Source organism: Podarcis raffonei, chromosome 12 (genome assembly GCF_027172205.1).
Source record: "Podarcis raffonei isolate rPodRaf1 chromosome 12, rPodRaf1.pri, whole genome shotgun sequence".
NCBI classification, from domain to species: Eukaryota; Metazoa; Chordata; class Lepidosauria; order Squamata; family Lacertidae; genus Podarcis; species Podarcis raffonei.
Genome location: NC_070613.1, coordinates 30562162 through 30585732, shown reverse-complemented (window position 1 = coordinate 30585732; position 23571 = coordinate 30562162). Strand labels below are relative to the sequence as shown.

The 23571-nt window shown below is 40.8% G+C and overlaps 1 protein-coding gene across 9 annotated transcripts in view; it reads right to left on the bottom strand.

Moving 5' to 3' along the window:
- Window positions 1-8788: 8788 nt before the first annotated feature.
- Window positions 8789-23571, bottom strand: part of PHF14 (PHD finger protein 14) — a 132323-nt gene continuing 117540 nt past the window's right edge. For 7 of the 9 annotated variants that reach the window (XM_053359526.1, XM_053359530.1, XM_053359525.1 and 4 more), the window contains one exon: window positions 8789-8985. In XM_053359526.1, coding sequence (XP_053215501.1) covers window positions 8914-8985 — 72 coding nt within the window. In that variant the 3' untranslated portion in view covers window positions 8789-8913. The remainder of the gene's footprint in view (window positions 8986-23571) is intronic. The other 2 variants (XR_008327116.1, XR_008327114.1) reach the window with 1 other exon arrangement.

The following is a 23571-nucleotide window of genomic DNA, read 5'->3' as shown; positions in this document are numbered from 1 at the left end:
CTGAATATATCACATATCAGCTGCTTAGTAACCAACTTAACCCAGCCCCTCCCTCCTCAAAAGTGTGCATATATCAATATTTATATATGTTTCACATAGACTGTTTGGAAATTTATAGGTCTCTTGCCCTTTAACAGTTTAGTACAACGAGTCATTAAATCTATAAGTGTTAATTAATTGATAAATACCATTTGGGAAATAGCTGGACATGCATTCTGATGAGTCTGGATTGGAAGTGTCAGGAGATAAAGCTCTCAAATGAAGAGCTTTGCTAAAATTAGAAGTGGTTGTACCAGAAACAGATAAAGGTCAGCTCCGTTTTTCTGTAGTGTAGATAAAGGGATGCTGTTAGGGGGGACGGGGAGAAAAGGGAAAGCAACAACAGGGATGCAGCTCATAAGGGAACCGCAAGTCACTGAAGCTAAATTAATTTGTCTTTCTGATGGCTTTGCGTTCATGATGAGAAAATAAATTTTAAAATCGAGATCTTCCGAAAGCCCCAGTCTATCACGCCTCTCCTGCAAGGCCCATCTAGGTGGGCAGCAATGCATGGCAATCTAAAAGTGCTAATTAAGGTATCCAGGCAACTCTCCATTGTCAGCCTTTCCCTCCTCCCTGAAACACACTAAGTTAACCGTTTAATTTTTAGGACTAATAAGCATGAAGTGCAGTGACATTTCTAATTGTTACTCTGATATTTGGGAGTTGCTGAGCTGCTCCGATGTGGCTGTTAATTTAGTGAAAAGCTTACAGCCAAGCCAACTGAAATGAGAATTTCCTCAGCCCCTCACACAAATACGAACAGGAGGACAGGACTTTATCCAGACATCACTGGGCGCTTAGGCAAATGTGGTGTGGTGTGTGGCTGCAAGCCAAGTTCCTATCGAGGTGACATGCCAGACTGTGATACCTGCCTACTATGATTCTCTAGGAATAAAGTGATTTCAGTGCAGAACCAGGGGAAGGGATACACCCTGCAGCGTTTGGCCACAGGTGCTTGTCAGGGAGTGCAAGTTGAAAACATCTCTTCAGCTGCCTCCTTGTAAAGGCACGACTAGAGCCCCATTTGGGCATTTGCTTTCATGTGATCAGTCCAGCATCCTGTACAGTGGTACCTCGGGTTAAGTACTTAATTTGTTCCGGAGGTCTGTTCTTAACCTGAAGCACCACTTTAGCTAATGGGGCCTCCTGCTGCTGCCACGACGCCGGAGCACGATTTCTGTTCTCATCCTGAAGCAAAGTTCTTAACCCAAGGTACTATTTCTGGGTTAGTGGAGTCTGTAACCTGAAGCGTATGTAACCTGAAACGTATGTAACCTGAGGTACCACCAGCCAGATGCCTGTGGGAAACTCCCAAGCAAGACTCGAGCACAAAAGCACTCTCCCCTCCTGCCCTTTCCAGGACCATTACTGTCTCCAACCATGGATGCAGAGCATAGATGTCATAGCTAGTAGCCATTAAGAGCCTTATCCTCCATGAATTAGTCTAATGCTCTTTTAAAGCTGCCCAACTTGGTACCCATCACAGCCTCTTGTGGGAGTGAATGGCATTGTTTAACTATGTTATGAAGAAGTACTTTCTTTTATCTGCTTGGAATTCCCCAACATTCAGCTTCTTGGGGTGTCCATGAATTCTAGTGTTACGATGAGAGAGGAAGAAAAACTTTTCTCCTATCTGTTCCATGTAACGCACCTCTAAACTAAGACGTTCCCAAATGCTGCAATCTTTCCTCATAGAGGAGTTGCTCCACCACACTCTTTATCATTTGGGTTGAAATGATGCAAGATCTGTCGATGGTGCTACCTTAAAGCAAATCAAAGGAGTCCCAGGATCAAAGGAAGAGTCGGCTCTGGAAGAGGCTGGGAACTTCTCCCACTGTAGAGAATCAAGCTTTTAAGTCATTTACATTGGAAACAAGCAAGAGAAGGAACACATACCTGGATGAGCTCCGTCTGTTGTTGGCGACCACACATGTCTTGTGAAAGCACTGCAGGCATGCTAGTCGGGAAAGTGAGAGGAATTGCTGCTAATGAGTCGTTTGTAATAACTGTTACATTTTACCAGTCATTATATTTTGCACACTCTTCAATACCACCTTGGTATCATGTTGACATGATGGGCAATCTACAAATAGTAGAGATAAATAAAATCCCCATCACCTGGCACACCATGTTCCACATATTGCAACGGGGTGTATGCGAGTCTGGAGAGCTTGCTGTTCCCATGTGATTTAAAATCCTGAACTCTGCCTTGGAAGTCCTATGATGGGTCTCACAGTCCTGGAACTCGCTTCCAAATGAATTACCATTCACCCCCACAGTAGAACCTTACAAATGGGGCTTTGCAACTTCTGTCTTCGGCACCACCTTTCTCTAAGAGAGTAAATGGGCTTATGCAATTCAGGGTGGCTTTCTCATAGTAGTGGATACCTTTCTGCAGAGTCTAATATAGGAGTGTGGGAACTTTGCCACACACACACACACACCGGATGCTCCTGGAATACAACTACAGTCATCTCTAAACATTGTCATGTTGTCTAGGGCTGATGAGAGTTGCAGTACAGCCGTATCTGTAGGGTTTTCCACCCTGGCCTAACATATAATTCTGCATTTTCTTCTGTGCAAGTCACTTTGAGGGGATATGGCCCTGAAATGTTGACCTCCTTCTTCTTTGGGCTGGAATAACAGATGGGCAAACTAGAGACAGGGCTATGGACTCAAATTTGCAGGGACCACAACACCTCTGAAGAAACAGGAGGCCTTGTACAAAATCTCAGCTGAGGCAATCCTGTTAAGCAAATAAGTGTTGTATATAACTTCAATATTTCAGGTACTTTTCATATTGAAATAAATGTCAAAATTATCGCCATAGGTAGAACTATATGTTTTAACAAACGGATTATGATTTTTTTTAAAAAAAATTACTTAGTTTTTGTGCTTTTATTTAAAACGCTTACTGTAATACTATTTCATTCTCTTTTCAGGACTGTCACTTTCGGTGTTTTGCCATTTTTAATTTCCTTCATTTTCTTAAAATCCCCTTTCCACTCGGCTTTTGCACATTTCCCCCTTTCTCTCACTTTTCCCCCTAAATGGCTGTTCCGCAGATGAAGGCAGGAAGACAAATTATTCTCAAGGCAGAGTTTCTCTGTCAGCAATTTGCGCAGTGAATCCTGCTTGTGATTAATGTTAAATGCAGACATGGCATTATAAAAATAAAATAAAAGAGGGAGTAATTACCAGAAGCAGTCCTTGGAGATGCAAAGACTACATTTGTATCTCTGCGCATTTAAGTGGCAGGACTTGGGTGGGCATTTTATCACATTTAGTTCGTACCCTTAAAACAATGTCAGAGTGAATCTGCGCTCAGGCCAAATTCTCATTGGGAAGTAGCAAACACGGAGACATGAACTAATATGAGCAATTTATTTTTAAAAAGGAAAAAAAAGCAAGCAAAACTCAATCTCAAACGTGTCTCATTTCTTCTTAATAAGCATATAAATGGACTGATTTTCCAAGACACAAAATCCCCTATAGAATTATATGATCTGGATCATCTAACAAAGCCCTAAAATGTGTCTCATGCATTAATAGAATGTGGGGGTGGGGGAGAGATTTGTGGATGGAATATAGCATAAAAGGCCCTTATTTGCCATATGTGGCTGCTGATCAGGTTCCAGCATCAAAACTGATTTTCAGTGCCACTTTTAACCTCAAAGACCTATGAAGGCACGTTGATTCAAGCATGTCCAGTGTCTTTTGTAGGCTGCTAAGCAGCTACCGAAGTATTTGGGATCAAGGATGAGATTGACTTGAGCCTCAACGTCTCTTTCTCCAAAATTAAGCACTATGGCAGTAACAGGCAACCTCCAGGTGCAATTTAGCTCACCTTCCCATTTGGCTCTCCAGGCCATCTTGGCTCGCGAGGCTGTTTCAGCCAAGCTACACTTTCCTGCTCAACAGTTCACCAGAGCTGTAGCTAGGTCATCTTGCACCCCTGGCAGAACCACCCAGATTGCGCCCCCTAGCCATGGACAAATTAGCTCTTCTTTCCACCTCTTCTCCAACCCCCCCTTCCACCCATTCAATTCACCCTCTATTAGAAACCATTTCTTATGAGGCAATAATCAATATTTTTATTTATAGACATATTTATGGACATATTTTTGTGTTCCCCCCTCGCCTGCACCCCAGGCGGGGGGCCACCTCACTACCCTCTAGCTACGGCCCTGCACTTCACATTAAGACAGGACATCAGGTGTGGGGCAGGTAAAGACGTGGCTATGCCAAAAGAAGGGTTGCAAAGCCCTATGGATGACAGGGGTCTAAAGGAGTAATTGAGGGTAATGGAGGAAAAGCAGGGGGTTGGGTAATGGAGTCAGAACCCAGGTCGTGGCTGGCTAAGTGATTTTAGGCAGAGTGGATCTAGGGAGACAGAACAAAAAAAAAAAAAAACAGCTCTGGGAATCCAGCTCCTATTCCATTATAAAAGTCTTAAAGCAAATTTCAGTACTGATTGTATTGGGGAAGTTTTGTTCCTCATTTCCTATGTCTAGTATGAATTGTGTGCTTGTTTGTAGACTAGGCCAATTCAGGGCTACTAAGTCTCAAGATGTGCCTTTTGTGTGGTAGAAAAGTTAACCTCTTGAAAAGGATTTTGGAGTAGAAGGCCACTGGATTTCATGGAAGTGGCTCCCTGAGTTGATTTATTTCCCTGCACTCTCTTGTTCCTCCTGTCTAAAAATAATAGGCATACCAATTTTCTTTTGAGACAGATATACTTCAGTTCAGTCCCCTGTGATGTGGCCAGCTTGAGGAGCTCTCCTAGGAATGCCATTAAATATCAGAATGAATAGCATAACAAATAGTTCAGTGCATATAAAGTTTTTTTAAATTATAGTATTTACTAGCAGTTATGAGCAGTGCCCACATGAATACCATCTCCCCCCTTCATAAGATAGCATGTTTCTTTACTAGGAAGTTAGATTATATCTACACCGCTTTGTGAGGCTAAGAATAGATTTTTTTAAAAACCCAGTAATAGGTAGACGAGATAATTAAAATCCTGCAAGTTACTTATGGCAGTTACTTAACTAGGTTTTCATTGTGTGCCATTCATATAGGTGAATTTTAGTTACTCGACAACTGTCATTAATATTAGCAATCATAACCTATAGAACATGGTATGGCTTCAATTGTAAACAGGGTCATCTGGTCAGATCAGGAGTAGCTGACACCATGATATCCAAATCTTGTTGGACTACAGTTCCCTTCATTGCTGACCATTGGCCATCCTGGCTGGGTCTGATGGGAACTGGAGCCCAACTACTCTTGGGCCCCAGCTTATTTAGCTACCCCAGCATTAGATGCAGCGTTAGAAATATTGAAATCCCAGCCCTCATGTGCAGGATAGAAGTTTATAACATTATGCGTGGCATAAAGAAAGTGGGCTGACTCTTCTGGCACAGGAAGAGGTGATGGCCATCAACTTGAATGGCTTAGAAAGAGGATTAGACAAATTCATGAAGATAAAGGCTACCAGCAGCTTTCAAGCTCTGACGGCTATACTCTACATCCATGGTTGGAGGTAGGATACATCTGAATGGCAGCTGCTGGAAACTACAGGACGGGAGTGTGTCCTGCTTTTGAGTTTTCCCCAGGCATCTGGCTGGCCACTGTGAGTACATGATGTTGGACTAAACGGGCCATCGGCCTGGTCCAGCAGGCTCCTTTTATGTAGACACCGCCCCTTAGACTCGAGAATACAACTGGAGGGCAGTTAAGTAGGCAGCAGTTGTTTCAGCCAACCACCCACTTCCAATAGTCTGTTGCACAGTGGGATTTATTGCTCTTTTCGCAATACTAGTGAAGGCCGAGCTCAATCTGTATGTGCCCAAGAAAATGCTGGAGAAAAGACAGTGTAAGACTCCCAATCAAGTAGGAAAGATAGCTCAAGCTTACACTTAAGATCATTTTGGACCAGCTCCATCCCTCCTTATAAAGGTAAAGGGACCCCTGACCATTAAGTCCAGTCATGGCCAACTCTGGGGTTGCAGCGCTCATCTCACTTTATTGGCCAAGGGAGCTGGTGTACAGCTTCCATGTCATGTAGCCAGCATGACTAAGCCACTTCTGGCGAACCAGAGCAGTGCATGGAAACGCTGTTTACCTTCCCACCGGAGCGGTACCTATTTATCTACTTGCACTCTGATGTGCTTTTGAACTACTAGGTTGGCAGGAGCAGGGACCGAGCAACAGGAGCTCACCCCGTTGCAGGGATTCGAACCGCCGACCTTCTGATTGGCAAGTCCTAGGCTCCGTGGTTTAACCCACAGTACCACCCTATCACTCCTTATACAAGTAGATTAAAACTACTACATAAATGTATATGAAAGTGAGCAAAAATAAATACCTTTTATCTTTGCAGGTCCATCGTCAATCCATCAAGGGCAATGAATGCATTTAGTTAAAATGATATGAAACCATGATTATGATATGCCTGCAATGTATACCACTGACATTGAGCCCCAGCCAGAAAGAACTGCTCTATGGGGTTGTTGTGTTTTTTTTTTTTTGGGGGGGGGTTGTACTTAAACTGTCTTCTTCATTGATTCACGGCATGTTTACCATGCTTATTTTGTGAAAGGGCTGTGATGAGACAAAGCAGAGCAAAACCTAGATTAAGCATTAAACCTATTATACTCTTAGCTAAATAGCATTTTACTTTATATAAGGATGCTGCTATATGCCATCTTTAAAATAAAGTAAATCCCCCAACTGTTTAGCATTCTGGAGGTGTAAACAGGAGTTTTAAACTAAGTATCAAATATGAACCTTTTCAGACATTATGTGGTGATAGCTGTGTTATTATGAGCCTAATGATATCTACTGCACACAAGAACACATAGGTGTCATGCTGAGAAACCAATGATCTGGTTCTCATTTTGACTGCGGGCAAAGAATCTCTCATCAAAGCTATAAATTTCATGAGTCTGTTCCCAAATTTAAAACCCTTAAGGAAATGGCTTTTATGGTTCAGTGGTTTTAAAGGGTTGTTCATACTTGGCTTTGTAACAAGGAAATTAATCGTTCTAAAACAAATCAGAATTATGCCGTAGTTGCATGCATTTTCATGCTGTTGCCTTCAGCATTTTGCTGCTTTTCCCAGGGAACAGCGCTGCAGAACCCACACCGAATTCACCTCGGGGAAATATTTATGGCCTGCAATGATGGCACACCAGAGCCATTTGGATAGGTAACAGAACTTGCTCAGTCATTAGTATGTAAAAATTGTTTTCTTTAGGTCAATGTGAAATGGAGTCAGTTTCTAATCAACCTTCACTTTTCATAGTATGAAACTTATGCAAGCTGGTAGTCCCTTCCCACCCGACGCAGGAGCGAACTAAAGTAACAGGAATAAGTATAGGATTGTCCCAGGACAAAGACAGAAGTTAAAATAAACAATTCAGATTGCCCCTTTTCTCTTGGATGACTGGTCTTTTCAAATAATTTGCAAACAAATGCAAATTGGCTTGTGAAAGATATTGCTACAAGTGATCTATTTCACTTTTCTAAAAGTACATATAACAGATGCATTATAAGTAGCAACATTTACGTATCAATTTCATCTTGATGTCAATGTCTGGAATCCTAAAAGCATATTTCTTCAAGGGCTGGGCCATGTCCAAATAATATACACTGAATTAATACTAACTCATGCTAAATAATGAAACAGTAAAGAAACAGATATACTAAACAGTGGAGATGGGGAATCCTGGGCCTGGAGGGTGTAAATGTGGCCCTCTGTGCACCTCTATCTGCCTCCCATAACTTTCCTCTGGCCACACACTCTCCCCGGGTCACACACATCACATCAGGTGAACACCAGTAGTTGGGAGCACATAGAAATAGCGGAATTTATCTGGCTGACCGTGGATGAAAATACAACGTGGTACCTTGTTGGACCTTTGTGGGATTTTTGATTAACAGGTTTTATTAGCATACTTGTTGCTAGAAGGAAACAAAGAATGATAGAACCATAAAGCACACTCCACAGTGAGAAGATGTATGCAAGTTCAATCAATAAACTTCAAAAAGGAAAAAAGGGGGGGGGAGTTTTATGAATATGCAAATTTAATCAATAGATTAAAGTAAACTAAAAATCTGACAATCAATTAAAATTTGTTAACATTCAGTTACAGCCCTACTAAAAAACTCAAAGCTACACACGAAAGAGAGTGCTTTGCAGATCAGGTTTCCTTATATAAAGTAAGGATAGATCAAATGAAACATTTTCTAAGCTAAGGGATAAATAAATGCTAGGTAGCTCATGAAAGGAAGAACGGGGAAGCTGCAACACTCCACGTAAGAGCGGATAATTGATAGTGGAGAATCCAGTTCATGCTATGAAAATGTCAAGTATTTGGAATGGATCAAAAGATACACAGATTTTGCCCAGTTTTTTCACAATCAAGAGAAACTGGTTGCCCTCCCTATTTATTAATTTTAGTTCATATATTTCTGTATGTTTTGTAATTACATACTTATTCAAATTCCTAAGTAGCAAAGCCATGCATCAATGCTGAGGGATATTTGGCCTTTCAGGAGTTACATTAAATAATGCAGTGAAGAATTTCAACAACTTTGCATAGCAAAAATTAACAGTAATGAGAACTCTGCTCTTCCGCTCATAACTCCAAAGCTTTTATACACTTAATAGTTTTTTCCCTTGTGCTGAAATTTCATGTTTTCATATAACCATAAATGTCACCAAGACCCAATTAAACAATTCCCCAGTGCAATGTATATTTTATTTTCCTGTGTCATTTATTGACAACATTCTGTAATTTTTACAATGGGACACTTTAATCACTGTGGCACGACTTGAAAGTATTTCCAAGCGGAAATAAATTTCTATTTTTTTGAATTTTTCTGCTCCATGTTTGACTCTTGAGGTGAATTTTCTTCTGCTTCATTTTCATCCTCCTGCAAAACAAAAAATGAGATCTTTTATGAATCTTTAAAAGAAAAATGCATTACTCCTTGCTGCCTATATACGCAATACACCTTTCTGGGCAAGTTTGTAGAACCTACGATCCTTATTCACTTACTGATTCCTGCAAATTTATAGGCCAAGTTTCAACTCTGCAGTTCTCAAAGCAATGCCGAATAAAAGTTAAACAACAAAATTATAAATATAAACAATAAAATAATGAAACAAATAAAACATGCAGCACAATAAAATCAACAGAACAATGACAAAAAGGCAAGAACAAAAACATTCTGGCAGAATAAGAATATTTTCCCTTGTACTCTAAAGGAGTGAACATTGCAGATCTGTTTGGTTGCTCTGAGAAACCGCTCCATTATCATGAACCCCTTATTCATGTTAAGTGACCATCTTCCCCATGGAACCGGTAATAGGGCATTGTCACAAGAGAACAGGTGCCTTCAAATATCCTGGATCCAGGTTACAAGTAGCACTTTGAATCTAGAAGCCAGTGGAGCTCTGGAAGAATTGGTCTTACAAGCTCTAGAATATGGTCCCAGATAACTCTGAAAATTCAAATGGCCCAAAATGGTCAACAGTAGCTCCTTTAAGAGTGCATTATAGTAGTCAAGACAAGATGTTGCCAGAGCATGCAAAAGAAAGGTCCTTATCTAAGAACAACACCGATGGGACACTGATGCTGGTGAAACTGCTCCTACCTACAGCCACTATTGAAGCATCGAGAAGTAGAAACTGGCAAGTGGCCTGATGCTCACCTGTAAATCACTTAGGTCCTTCAAGCATTCCTCAATGGGAGATGTGAATGCCAAGGAATGCTTGAAAGGGTCCGAACTGATGCTAGCCCTGCACAGAAGTCTTCTTTCCCTTATGGAAGAAAAGCTTCACCTTGGAGAAGAATTGGCAAGTGGCAAAAGTTCCATCAAGCCTCTCCTCCAGGTAAGTGAGGCACACAGAAACGTTTGGTGCTGGGAATCATTGGGACTGTACTTCACCCACATGAATTCTGATGGCAAAATATACAAGATGTGTGATTTCCCTGAAGGAGAGGCCCACCAGGTTTCCCTTTCTTCATCAGAGCCTTTTGCTACCTGATACTCTGTTTCCTTACCCTTTCCTTATCCGTGAGGTTGGGAATTCCACCCTCGTTTGGCCAGGACACTCCATGTTTACACCAGCTTTACGATCCCCACCTATGCAGAGCTCTTTCCCTCGCAAGGCTTAACTTCTTACTGTCTGCAGTTCTGCAAGGTGGATTCTTGAAAATCCCATACAGTGAAAGATACTGCCCTTGTATCACAAAACAGGTCAAATCCATCACACATGTTTTATTTTATGGCCCATTTTATGCAAAAAAATATGGTAAGTACTTGGCCCCCTTATTGAAGGAGGGGATTTATCGCACTGACTCTTCCAGGGTGTCTTATATGCTGAACAATTGTATTAATGACGTTGTGGAGAATGTGGCAAGATTTTTGAGCGACACTATTAAATTACATCACCATAGGTCCTAAGAGCCATTTTCGTACCTCACAATGTCTGGACAGTTCTATCCTAAAGTATCTCCTACTATGTTTCGTTAACTGTGTTGTGTTTTGATCCATGTATACGATGCACTTTTCCTATGCCAATAAAGGAGATAAATGGATTGATAATCCATGAGGCATACTAGCTCAGGATCATTCCTGAGTTGCAAACCTTTTCTTTCACGGGGTAAAACCCCAGTCAGGACAAATAGAGCCACTACTTTCCTGGGCTCCAACCATAAGTCATAACTGGATTGAGTTGCCCATATCCAGTCCATTAGTCACTCCAGAAAGCATAGAGTCCTCACTGCTGCATCTGATGAGGAAAGAGAGTTGGGTGTCACCAGTATATTGCTTACATCTTGCCCTATGATAACAAACCATTTCCTCAATTGCTAACACCGCACTTCACAATTCCAGACAGCCGCTGCCACTGAGTCCAACATTCATTCTCCAGCACCACCTCTTGAAATCTCACTGTGATGTAAGAACAGAATGGCAGCAAAACAGTTTCTTCCAACACATCCAGGTGATTGAGAAGAAAATGAATGACAGCACGAAAGCCACTGAGAGGTAAAGAAAGAAATTGTCCGCTGGGGTGACCAAAGCCCTCAGACCCAAAACATGACTAAAAGCTAGATTGAAATAGATGCAGAAAAGCCTGGTCAAAAGTGGCCTACAAATCGGATCCAGAGAAGTTTAAAAACAAAACGAAGAAACCAAGAGTGTTGCAGCAGCTGTAAATTGGCATTTTTTTCTTCACCAAGGAGGCATTTGCTATCATCTAGACCACAGCTTTCCAAACTTTTCACGTTGGTGACATACTTTTTAGACATTCATCATTTCGTGACACAGTAATTCAGTTTTACTAGCAAAGCGGAGGTTAAACTAACCCCTTTCCGGACACGGGAGGAGTGGGGAGCGTTTGAGCAACACACCGACACACTGCAGTCGACACACTAACATGTCGTGACACACAGTTTGGAAAGCTCTGATCTAGACCAAGGCCACCACTTACTTGTGGCAAACTGCTACTAGCTAGGAGAGAGGGGGCTGAGCAGGCATTGATTCCAGTAGCATTTACAACATATTCACAATTAACCTTCCCAGAAGATGTAGAATGCTAACCTTTCCACTTTCTTGTGTCGTTTAGTTGTTGCCTATTTTATGCTTAAGATCAATTCATTTATTAGTTATTTTTGAGAAGTCCAGAAGAGGAAATCTGGTAAAGCATTAAATGAGAATGACAACATTTGACATACCTCCTCAGACACTGACTAGCTGTTTTCTGTGCATAGTTTTTAAAATGCAAGAACCACCTTTGTACTCAAAATGTAGCATTGAACAGCATCTGCCACTGGGAAAGAGGTGTTTCATTTTTTTGAGACCAGATATGTTTTCTTCACCATTTGATAAAAGACAATAAATTTAACTTCAGAGACACTCTATGTGCTGCAGCATCGTATTTTTGTCCCATCTAGCAAGGTTTCTTGACAGGTCTGCCAATTTTCCAATTACTTGTACTGCCATATGTTATCTGAAGATCAGTCAGGTCTAAAATAGGAAACATGAGCATGTCAGGCAACAGCATGCTTACAATATTCTACAGCTTCAGCTCTAGGAGTTGTGCCCATAATTCATGGCAAGCTTCTTTGGAACATCCTGAATGAATGAAGTGACATCACAATGGCAGCATCCATGGGCATGAATAGTACCTTATACCCAGTGCTAAGTGATGACCTCTAAAGAATTAACTATGGAAGCCAGAACACAAAATTCAGGCAACTCCTCATAAACACTCTTTATGATAAAGAGATTGTGGCTGCATTAGTTGTGCACATTGTTCTATTTGAATTTTTAAACACTGATGCAGGCTATAAAAATACCTATTTGAATGCTATAATTAGAACAAGGTGTGAATGAGTTATGATGAACCAACACAGACTAAGCAGTAAATCAAAACCTTTTTAAGTGTCTCTTCACTACCCATAATATTAGCATAAATCTGCATTATGTTGTTCACAAAATCATTACAATATAGTATCTATCTACTTAAAAATAGCTGTAAAATACGTTTTCCCCATGGGGAATCTCAGAAGTGAACATGATTCTGCATGCTGTCAGTTTGTAACTCTATTTCACAGGAACATATGAGAGGTGCCTAAAGTGTGACATAAGTGAATGTTGTACAAGACTGCAACCTTAAAAGTTTTGCCGTGCAGTTTTGGACATTTGTCATTGTAGTTCAGGAAGTATTTGTTCTTTTGAATGCAAAAAACTGGCACTGTTTCTAGAGTCATTAGCAATGTTTGAACTTTCAGCTAAATGGGCTATTTAGGCTAATTATCAAGGAATGATGTTGAACAGACTGAAGTTTAAACATGTTTAATGTATTTGCTTTACTAATTACCATCTACATTCAATATAACTTTGCAGCCTAAAAAAAGAACTCATATGATCAGGTCTTTGTTCACCCACACAGTTGAGTTTGCTGGAAAACAGATTTTGCCATGATAGAATTATTTTGCCATGACAGAAGTACTGCTGTTTACTTAAACAACAGAAAATGGAAATCTTGCAGGGGAGAACATGGGTGGCAGAGAGGTACTACCTAGTCTACATTCCAATTAAATTTCAGATGAGGCTGATTCTAAATTACTGCCTTTTTAGTCAAAGTTTAGCTTGGGAAAGACAAATGTCCCATTAGCCATATATCTGCTAACGGGAAACACAAGTTTGCACACAAGATGTGGACCAGCTGGATCACTGTTGTGGTCAGCTAAGGAATTGTCCGAATTATCTTTGCTAGGATATTGGCCACTGAATCTGCACCTGTAATCTGCTGTTTCACACATTGCATTTCTTCTTTCAAATGCTTAGCGGGAAGGTCAAAAGTGCATGTGTGTGTACTGAACCCAATTGTATGTTTCTCCTTATCTTCGCTAATATAGGCTCTGACAGGAACAGACTGAGGCTGATTACAACCCGGTACACTTAATCTTAAGGGTTACTTGGAAGGCCGGGAGATGAGGCCACTGACACTTTTACATCCCTTTCTTTTGTCTGAGGGTCAACGGTGTCGATGGGGGTTGGGGCAGGCTGTGTCTTATAGCACTCATCTCCATTGTGTTACTTCCAAAGTACAGTGAAGAATCATGAGAACGGTCCACAAAACTTACGGGATGCATTATTGACCATTTGCTTTCTGAGTTTTTAGGAGAGAAGGGTTGCTTCCAAATTATCCCCAGTTTTAACAGTTCTGATTGACCTTATTCAAGTTGCAGAGCAGCACTAATACTTTCTGCTGTTGTTCTGGCTTAAATTTTCCCGAATGCTGATGCAATGGCGGCACATGGATTCGATTTTTATTTTGTATTTTGATTTTTTTAAAAAGCTTCCTTATCTGTGCATGAGAAGGACGTTTTTCTGCAACCTCACTGTAGAACTTGCTTTTCCAAAAAAGAATTACTAGGTGCACCTGTGCTGATGTGCACACATGCCCTTTTGGCTTGGATGGCAAGGGAAGGGAGGCAGGTAGATGCTCACTTGGGATGCTGCTTCCCCTGCAAAACTGACAGGGCAAGTAAAGCCTTGTTTCACACACAAATGGGAAAGACTGAGGGCCCAAGGAGAAGGGGGTGACAGAAGACGAGATGGTTGGAAGCTACTAACATGAGTTTGACCAAACTGCGTGAGGCAGTGGAAGACAGGAGTGCCTGGCGTGCTCTGGTCCATGGGGTCACAAAGAGTTGGACACGACTAAACAACAACAATACACACACACACACACACACCCTACTGAATAAAATTGGCAAGTGTAAATATACTAGTCAGTTACAGTCCTCTGTGACTAAGGAAGTCACTTCCAATAAAACGCGGGCATAGGATTGTGGTCTTAGTGAATTTCAAGTCCTTGCTAGTTTCCGCTAACCCAGTTTTGTGCTTAAAGGGCATTTATTTTGTTGCAGAAGTTATGCTTATACATGCCCTTTGGAAGAAGAAAAGGACCATCATGGAATTAAGGAAAGGTTAGCGTACCCTTCTAAAGAAAATTTTAAAAAATGTGCTGCTTTAGGCAGGGCACGCAAACTGCATATGTGCCAATTCTGAAATTATAGACATTCTCTATAAACATCTAAGAAGTCAGTTTAAGTGAGGCAATCAGGTGCAGCCAGAATTCATGGAAGATTTATGGAGCAACAAATATAAATAAAACACCTGCCCAACTTTATTAAATAATTTTAAAACATCCTGTGTTTTGATTAGTGCTACAAATGTATTGCAGTGCTTCCATAGAGTATGATTTTATGGCTAGAAAGCTGCTTCCTGTTGTATTTCCCAGCTTGACATAGGGTTATAGGTTATAGCGCCCCTACAGCTAAAAGAATGACTAGAATTCCACTTCCATGACTTTTTTCCCCAGAGTGGAAGAAACACTTAAACTAAGTTAGAGTAGAAATAATGTTCAGAAATTAAAAGGAATGTTTTACAGGAATTAAAACAAATTGCTCTATGTGCCTGTGCTGAGGGGGGGGGGGAAAGGGGAGGGGGGAAGAGGAGAGCAGAACAGGGCAGGAGAAAGGAGAAAGATAAGAAAGATTGACCTGAACCAAACAGATGGGTTTGAACATTCACTTTTAACTTTCCATTGTACAGGAGAAGACAAATTTCCCCCTTTATATCAGATGACAACATGTAGTCTCAAAGAAAGAAGTGGCAGACAATTATTATCTCTACAGGGACAAAGAGAAAATTCTATACATAGATCATACATCAATCAATTCATAATGCTAGTAAGAACCCAATCGTACAGATATGTGTAATAAACCATACCTATAATTTGCCCTTCCGTGTAAATCAGCATAAGAGGCATATTGCAGATTTCACAGGGCCAAGGATAATGAGTGATGTTACCTTGCTAGGTTTTGCAGCAAGAGAAAAAAGTAGAATATATTGCATTGACATTGAATAAGGGTAGAGGTGTATTATGTCAAGCCTTAATACGAAAAGCTTAAGATAAGGGTTAGATAACTGAGATGGCAACAGACCAATGCTTTAACTGGCAAATAATGGACAATCTCTTGGTTAGATCCAGAGAAAAGGCCATGGGGAAAAGGTTTGAGCAAGCCCGTTTTTCTATCTCCCCGTTCCTGTGAGAATTCCCTTGCAACCTCCAGACAGTTAAGGGACCCTGCTGAATTGGATAGGAGGGAGGGAAGAGGTTCCCCATAAAACGGACAGAGGCACCTTCTGCAACCAGAGCCAGCCCATCGTATGGTGATGGGTAATAGGACCCAACAGGTCAGCATGCCCCAAAGACCAGAAGACATTTCATCAACTACCCACAGCCTCTGGAATCAGATACTGCTGCATATATATCACTCAGAGTTCATTTTTCTACTGTAACCTTAACTGCTTTTCTAAGTACGTGAAACTGGAAGCTTAAAAGTTAAATGCTCACAAAAGCAAATGTCGATTTCAGAAGTTAAAATGACTGAACTCCTTTAAGAAGCTTACGTTCTACCTCAACTTACACCTGCACCCTTGTGATGTCCCCTGCTTATTTTATGGTTTTTCTGGGGACAGGCTCAACTAACTACCAAGCCCGCCTTGTCAGTTTTTTGTTTTAGATAGTATTTATAGCGCTTAGTGGTTGCGTAAGAGATCAAATCCCGTCTTCACCTTAATCTGGTACACTTCCAATTAATCAATCAAGAGATAAATCTGTCATGCCTCACAAGTGAATATTGTGAATAAAGGCCTCGGTCCAGTATACCTGAAGGAGTGTCTTCACACCCATCGTTCAGCCCGGACACTGAGATCCAACGCCGAGGGCCTTCTGGCGGTTCCCTCATTGCAAGAAGTGAGGTTACAGGGAACGAGACAGAGGGCCTTCTCGGTAGTGGCGCCCACCCTGTGGAACACCCTCCCATCAGATGTCAAGGAAATAAGCAACCATCCTATTTTTAAAAGACATCTGAAGGCAGCCCTGTTTAGGGAAGTTTTTAATATTTAAAGCTGTTTTGTTTTGAATACTTGATTGGGAGCCGCCCAGAGTGGCAGAGGAAACTCAGCCAGTTGGGCGGGGAATAAATAATAAATTATTATTACTTAGGGACAGATAATTTCTCATCACAAATGTTATAGACAACCCATGGTATGTCTTGAATTGTGAACAAGAACAACCAAAAGTTTTGGGGTACAAAACACAATACACCAACACAGCAGACTGAGTTGGTGTGTGAGAGACAGCAAGAACAAAGATACTTCAGGGAAACTGGGGTGCCGCTATTTGCCACTTTATTTTAAAAACTCTTATGTTGAACCATTTCTAAAGGATTTAAAAAAAAACAACCAACTGGAATAATAGAAAATGAATTAAAAATAATCCTGTAACAGCGCAAGCATTATTGAGTGGGATAGCATTGCTGCTATTTATTGGCAACGTGACTGCTTTCATGCAGAAACTGGACAATAGGGAACAGAGAATAATTTTATGAAAGAAGACCCAAATGTAACCTAAAAGATTCACAGCATGATAGAAAACCTGGAGGAAAAGAGATCTTTGTCACTTGCCAATAACCAAGTCGCAAACAACATCCAATTGGGACAGTCGCCTGTACAACCACATTTGGCGCAGCAACTACAACAGCAATTAAAAAAGCATTATCTGGATAGGGTTACCCATTTTCCACATACAAAATATTCTGCTTTCAAGGCTTGATAAATGCAGTATCTTTGCAGCAGCAGCAGCAGCAGCAGCAACAACAACAACAAAAATGTCAAGGAAGCTATGTACAACAAATGGAAAACAAGTTGCACAAACGCTGGATAGCAATTTGGTTGGGATGGGGTGATGACAAAAATGTACAGATTCATGTGGAGGAAATGTTATATATTTAAATGATGCATGGATAGTAGAAAATGAAGAGCATTAATTACAAAAAAAATGGTAAACTCACCACAGAGATTCATGGCACTATTAAAAATGTTAACTTGAAAATCAAAATAAATGCTCATCTTTCCAACTTGAATTTTAGTAAAACAAAATGTGGAATAATGAACACGCATTTCTAAGCCTATATATATATATATAACTCAACTTCGCAATGTATTTCAGTAGTTGCAAAACAGATACGTCAGTCATCCCTTATTAAATATGTTTGAGGGTTTTCACAGAGGACGAGGCTTTTGCATCCTACTTTTTTTTCTTTTGTGATTTCCTACCTGTTCAACACAACATGCCAAGTTTGAAGGAGCGTGTGCTTAAAGGGCAACAGACTCAGAGATAAATCAATCCTACAGTTAAATCAGCATGGAGAGCCCACTGAACTCTTCAAGTGCACGAGGGCCATTTCCTATTTCATGCTGTCTCCTTCAAAATGTGCCACTGACAAACCTGATAATGAAGCACAATATGGGAATATGGCGTATGACTGGAATAGTCCTTTAGCACTGGATATTACAAGCAAATATAAATTTCTTTTGATAAGATAGCAGGTTCCCTGTCACTGCATCTATTTAGCGATAAGGCAGCTGTTTGTTTCCCAAGGAAAGGAGACCCTCACTACATGGATCATTTTCATAGTGACAAGCTTGACAAGTCTGACATTTACATCATGAAATATTCTGAACCAGCCATCAGGAAAATGCACCCTCTGGGGCCACTGGGAAACTGACAACCTTACCTTTCAGTGTGCATCTCCATTATTTCTCATTGTCAAAACGCAACCATTTCCCTAACAATGTCTCTTTCCAGACCTGATGGGTTTATTTTTAATAAAAAAAATTGAGACTATGAGCAAAATAACCTTTTAATGCAAGCAAGAGTTGACCTCAATTAATGGACTGCAGCCACACACCGTAATTTTGCTCAAGCACAAAGAGGTAGCCTTAAAAGCTGAGGGCGGGGGGGGGGGGAGCCAAAAGGGAGCATTAAAACCATGTAGTACTGACACAGCACTCTAGATGGCAATGTAAGACCGCATTAGGCCTATCAGCATTACTATTTTAAAAGCAACAAATAGCATTTTAAGGTCTATAAACACCTGCATGTTTATCTCAAAACAAACTCCTTTAATTTGTACCGATATGAAAACTTCAAGGATTAAAAAATGGGTCTGCCAGATTCTGTGTTTTCTGTTTGCATGCCTTCTAATTCCGACGAAAGGGGTATGTGTACCACTGCAGATTCCTCAAAGCCAAATTTTCATTTACCGCTCACTACAGTGGCAGGATTTTATGCCAGCTCTCAAAGTCTCCATCTGTTTCTCTCCCGCCCTGCTTAAGCTTAGGAGGAAGCCTTTCCATAGAGTGGCCCTTCTGGCCGCCTGCCAGTGCAGTTGTGGTTTTCAGCTGGGCAGGTGGTGCTTGGAAGCAAGCACAAAGTTCTGCCTTAGGAGCAAGATGCTTATACAGTAGAGGTCTATCTGCAGAGAGAGAGGGAGTTGGGAAAATGTTGTTTGCTCACTTCTGAAGGCATTAGATAGGAATATTTGGCAAGAAGTCACAGCAGAGATGGAAGTTTCCTAGAAGTCTCTTCTAAGCTTAACTCTTGTGCACTGAGGCAGGAGGAGGGATTAAGGCACACCGTGCCAGAAATATCTGCACATGTGAAGGTATGAATCTATTTGTTTTAAGCCATATCCAGAGGCAACAATGCGTCATCACCACTGAAACAGTCTTATGGGCCCATGAAACCCGCATCAAATAGAGAGCACTGTCCTGCATGTAAATAAAGGCCATAATTCTTACTGACACTGAAATACTTTTAGTTTTCACCGCCAAATGTGTTTTATACATTTTCACTGGTATTTCTAGGCACACCCAGAAAGTATACCTTCCTTTTAAAATGTTATTACGTTTTTATCCAGGATAGCATACCTGTTCCAGTCACTTTTATCCTCTAAGCAGCTCCCTGAATTGGTCTTGAAAGATGGGGACTGACCCCAAGTCATTAGTAAAAAAAATGCACACTTCTTCAGATGCACACGAAAGCTTATACCCAGAACAAACTTAGTTGGCCTCTAAGGTGCTAATAATAAGGGATGCGGGTGGCGCTGTGGGTAAAACCTCAGCGCCTAGGACTTGCCGATCGCATGGTCAGCGGTTCGAATTCCCGCGGCGGGGTGCGCTCCCGTCGTTCGGTTCCAGCGCCTGCCAACCTAGTAGTTCGAAAGCACCCCCGGGTGCAAGTAGATAAATAGGGACCGCTTACCAGCGGGAAGGTAAACGGTGTTCCGTGTGGTGCGCTGGCTCGCCAGATGCAGCTTGTCACGCTGGCCACGTGACCCGGAAGTGTCTTCGGACAGTGCTGGCTCCCGGCCTATAGAGTGAGATGAGCGCACAACCCTAGAGTCTGTCAAGACTGGCCCGTATGGGCAGGGGTACCTTTACCTTTACCTAAGGTGCTAATGGACAATTTTTAATTTTTTTTTATTTATTTCGACTGCGTCAGACCAACATGGCTATCTACCTGAATCCAAAGTGATTAGGTAAGCCTTGTGGTCTGTGGGCATTGAACCCAGTTCTTCCACATCTTAGTCCAACACTCTAACTGCTACACCACACTGTTCTTAAATGCAAGATTGAGCCATAAATATTTTAAGATGTAATATACTGTTCATCAGAATAGGGACTTTCATTGTTTGACCTGTAATGATAAAAAACACTCACCCATAATGTTCTTAATCCAAATATTACTACCCATTTCTAGAATGTGTTCTTAATGAAATGAAAGAATTATGCTGTAGTACCAAATTCAAACCTTGTTGCTATTTCTGGTGCTTGCAGTTGTTCGCGATTATAGCGAACACTTTCACCTGTAGAGGACGACCCTGTGAGCACTTCCTTCTATATGCCCAAGATGATGTAAAAGAACGAGAAAGGGAGGGAGAGTCTGCTGCTGTGAGAAAAGGTGGGGGAAAGAATCTGAAGCTGGGAGCCTAAGGGAGATGCTATCTATCATACTGAAAAACCAACTAAAAACCTTCCTTGCAAGATTATAATCAGTCAGTCAATTGCCCACTGATGGAGCCCTTCAAATGATGGTGGGTTTAAGCTGCAGTGATGGGTGGCCATTTTAATTTCCCATAGTGTCCTGGGGTGACACAACATCAGGGGAATTGTGGGAAATAAAAATGTGGGAAATTTAAATGGTCACTTGTATGAGAGAGTTGGGGCTGCAGAAGCTGTACAAAAGCACTGATGCTGAGTGTGCAGACTGCTTTGATCACACTGTTCCCCAATATCTGAGAGAGATTCTTAAATTTTAAAAAATGTCCACCTGCAATTATGTTAGAATGCTATGTCTTAGTTACTGTATGTCTGCTATATCACAACCACACTGGCGTGATGTGTTAATGTATGGGCGTAGCCAGCATTTTTGTTGGGGAGGGCAGCCAAAGTTGTTGAGTTCATAGGGCAAGCAGAGTTGGATTAGATGACCCTCGAGGTCTCTATAATTCTATGATTCTATGTCTGTACCTTCAGCACAGAATCCTACTCCACCACAATTGACACTTTCATTTCCAAGTATAAAGGGGGACAGCACTGCATAGCAAATATAAAATTATCTCAATTATAAAGCAAGTTGCGCATACTAGGGGAGAAAATAGGGGAAATATGCAGAGTGCATGGCTCTGACCAAAATTAATTAGAATTTTAATGTTTTACAATTCCACCATAATTCTTGAAATGGTGCATTTATTTCATAGTAATAAACACTCAGATCATTAAGTAAAGTTCAAAATCTGTGTTACGCGCTACATTTAGCAACCTTTGGCTGCTTTCTTCTGTCTTTCTTGATTCAGTTTTCCAATGCATTGGATAAGCAATTGAGGAACACAATTAAATGTCCTGATGCTGCATATTTGGAATTCTTATTTCATTTACTATAAAGGGCAATTAATTTACAATTCTACATTGAATTCCCACTTTGGTGGGCAATGATAGATGCCAAAATGAACTTACTGGAAACACTTCATTAAATTTACTGTAAAAAGAACTGTAGGGGATTTTTTTTGTACCGGGGAAAAAAACCTCCCTTTATTAAATAAGATAAAGGTTGAAGCTGTACAATAAATTTAGAGCAACTTGTGATGGACAGGCCCTGAGTCTACATCCTGTTGACCCAGTAACCAATGGAAACTGGTGAGTCTAACAGCCAATCAGGAGAAAGAAAGGGAGAGGAATTTAAGTTAGATGCTGACAGATTGATAGGGACTGTCTGAGACAGTGCAGGCAGGGATTGCCTGCAGGTTAGAAGGGACCTGTGATTAGAGACAGGGATGGGCAGAAGGGGTATCTGACTATCTGAGAGGACTCAGATAGGGTTTATCTGTCAGTGGGGACAGATAGTGAATTGGTTCTCAGTGGGATGGCTTCGTTGGTAGAAAAGAGGACTCTCAGTCTGAGGGTTGTGGGTTCAAGCCTCACCTTGGATAAAAGATTCCTTCATTGCAAGAGGCTGAATGAGATGACCCTTGTGGTCCTTTCCAATTCTATGATTCTAAAGATAGGGACATTCTATAGGCAGACAAGGTTGTATCTACCTGGGATTGTAAAAGGGACTGTGTTTTATAGGTAGTGTAGGACAATGGCCACCCTAGAAAGAATTGATCTGTCCAGTGACAGGTTTAAAGCATGAAGTAAAGGAAGATCTTAAAAATCTCTGTAAAGAGTGTGTGCTTGAAACAAAGTGTTGAGCCTTTCAAAAGTAACCTCTGTGCTATAGCCTCATTGAGTATGAACAGTGCTTTTTTCTAGAAAAATGTTTAGGGGTACTCTCATTTTGTCTGAAGAAAATCACCATTTTATAGTTCAAATCAGGAAAAATAAATACAGTAAATGGACAAAAGTACAAAGATTCACAAAATGTTTAGGGGTATGCGTCCCCCCTGCGTCCCCCCAGAAAAAAGCACCGAGTATAAACAAATAAAAGTTCTAGTTTCTAATCAACATGCAGTGGGGGCCAGTGAAATATTTTGAAATATATTTATTGGAAGAGCTTATACTCTAAATATGGCAGACACTGTAAGAGCCATTACAGGCCAAAGGAGTCACAGAATGGGAAGACCTTAAAAAAAACCTCAGTTTCACCAGACACTACCATCTTTTCCCTTTCTTCCAGCCTTCACTATGTTAGCAAAACCATTAAAGGGCAAAACCAAAGGTGAGCAGGGAAAACTGCTCTTAAATCAGTTTCTATTTAAGAACAAGTGGTTTAAGATCATTTTGTTTTAGTTATTGTTATACACATAATGTATGAGATAGAACAGCAAGGTATTCTTGTGCCACTAGGATTATCAGTTAGAATAATTTAAAAAAAATGTATTGGTGGTAATTCAATTTCTAACTAAACACTTTCCAATGGGGGAAAATCTAGATTAATTTTAAATGCAGATCTATAATCTAGTCAAATCCACAATACATTAAAAGGTCCTCAGTATATTTTCTACAAGCCTGGTTGGCTTACAATGAAGGAAATGAACAGCATGTTTCCTTATGAATATATGATGTAATACTGCCATGGGATTAAGTTTCAAAAATGCAAGGTAATAATGCTTATTTTCAGATCAGCATTTTATTACTTATAAGTTAGGGCGGGGGAATTGACTTAATTTGAAAACTGTCTGTTAATGTTTATATGAAGAGATATAACAGTACTTTGTTGAGTTGTTTCATTATCTGTAACAACTGCAGAATCAGAGAACAATTAAAATTGGAACAACATGGGCCTCTGCATAATGACTGAATATTTGCTATCCTGTCCTTAACCACGGAAGGAGGAAAAATTAAGAAACAGATAAAAGGGTAATGAGAGGTGGGAAGGGGTTGAGACTGGGAAATCAAGCTTTTAAAAACATTTCAGCTGGCCAAGGAGTCAGACAGAAAAGCAGGCAGCTGCAGTTGACGTTTTAGGGGCAAGAGGCAAAATGGACCCCCAAAATGCAGTTCATGTGCCATTAGCTGCTTCAAGTAATTCCTTTGCTTTTGAAATGCCAATTCTAGGAGTTGCACTGCTGAATCATCAATACC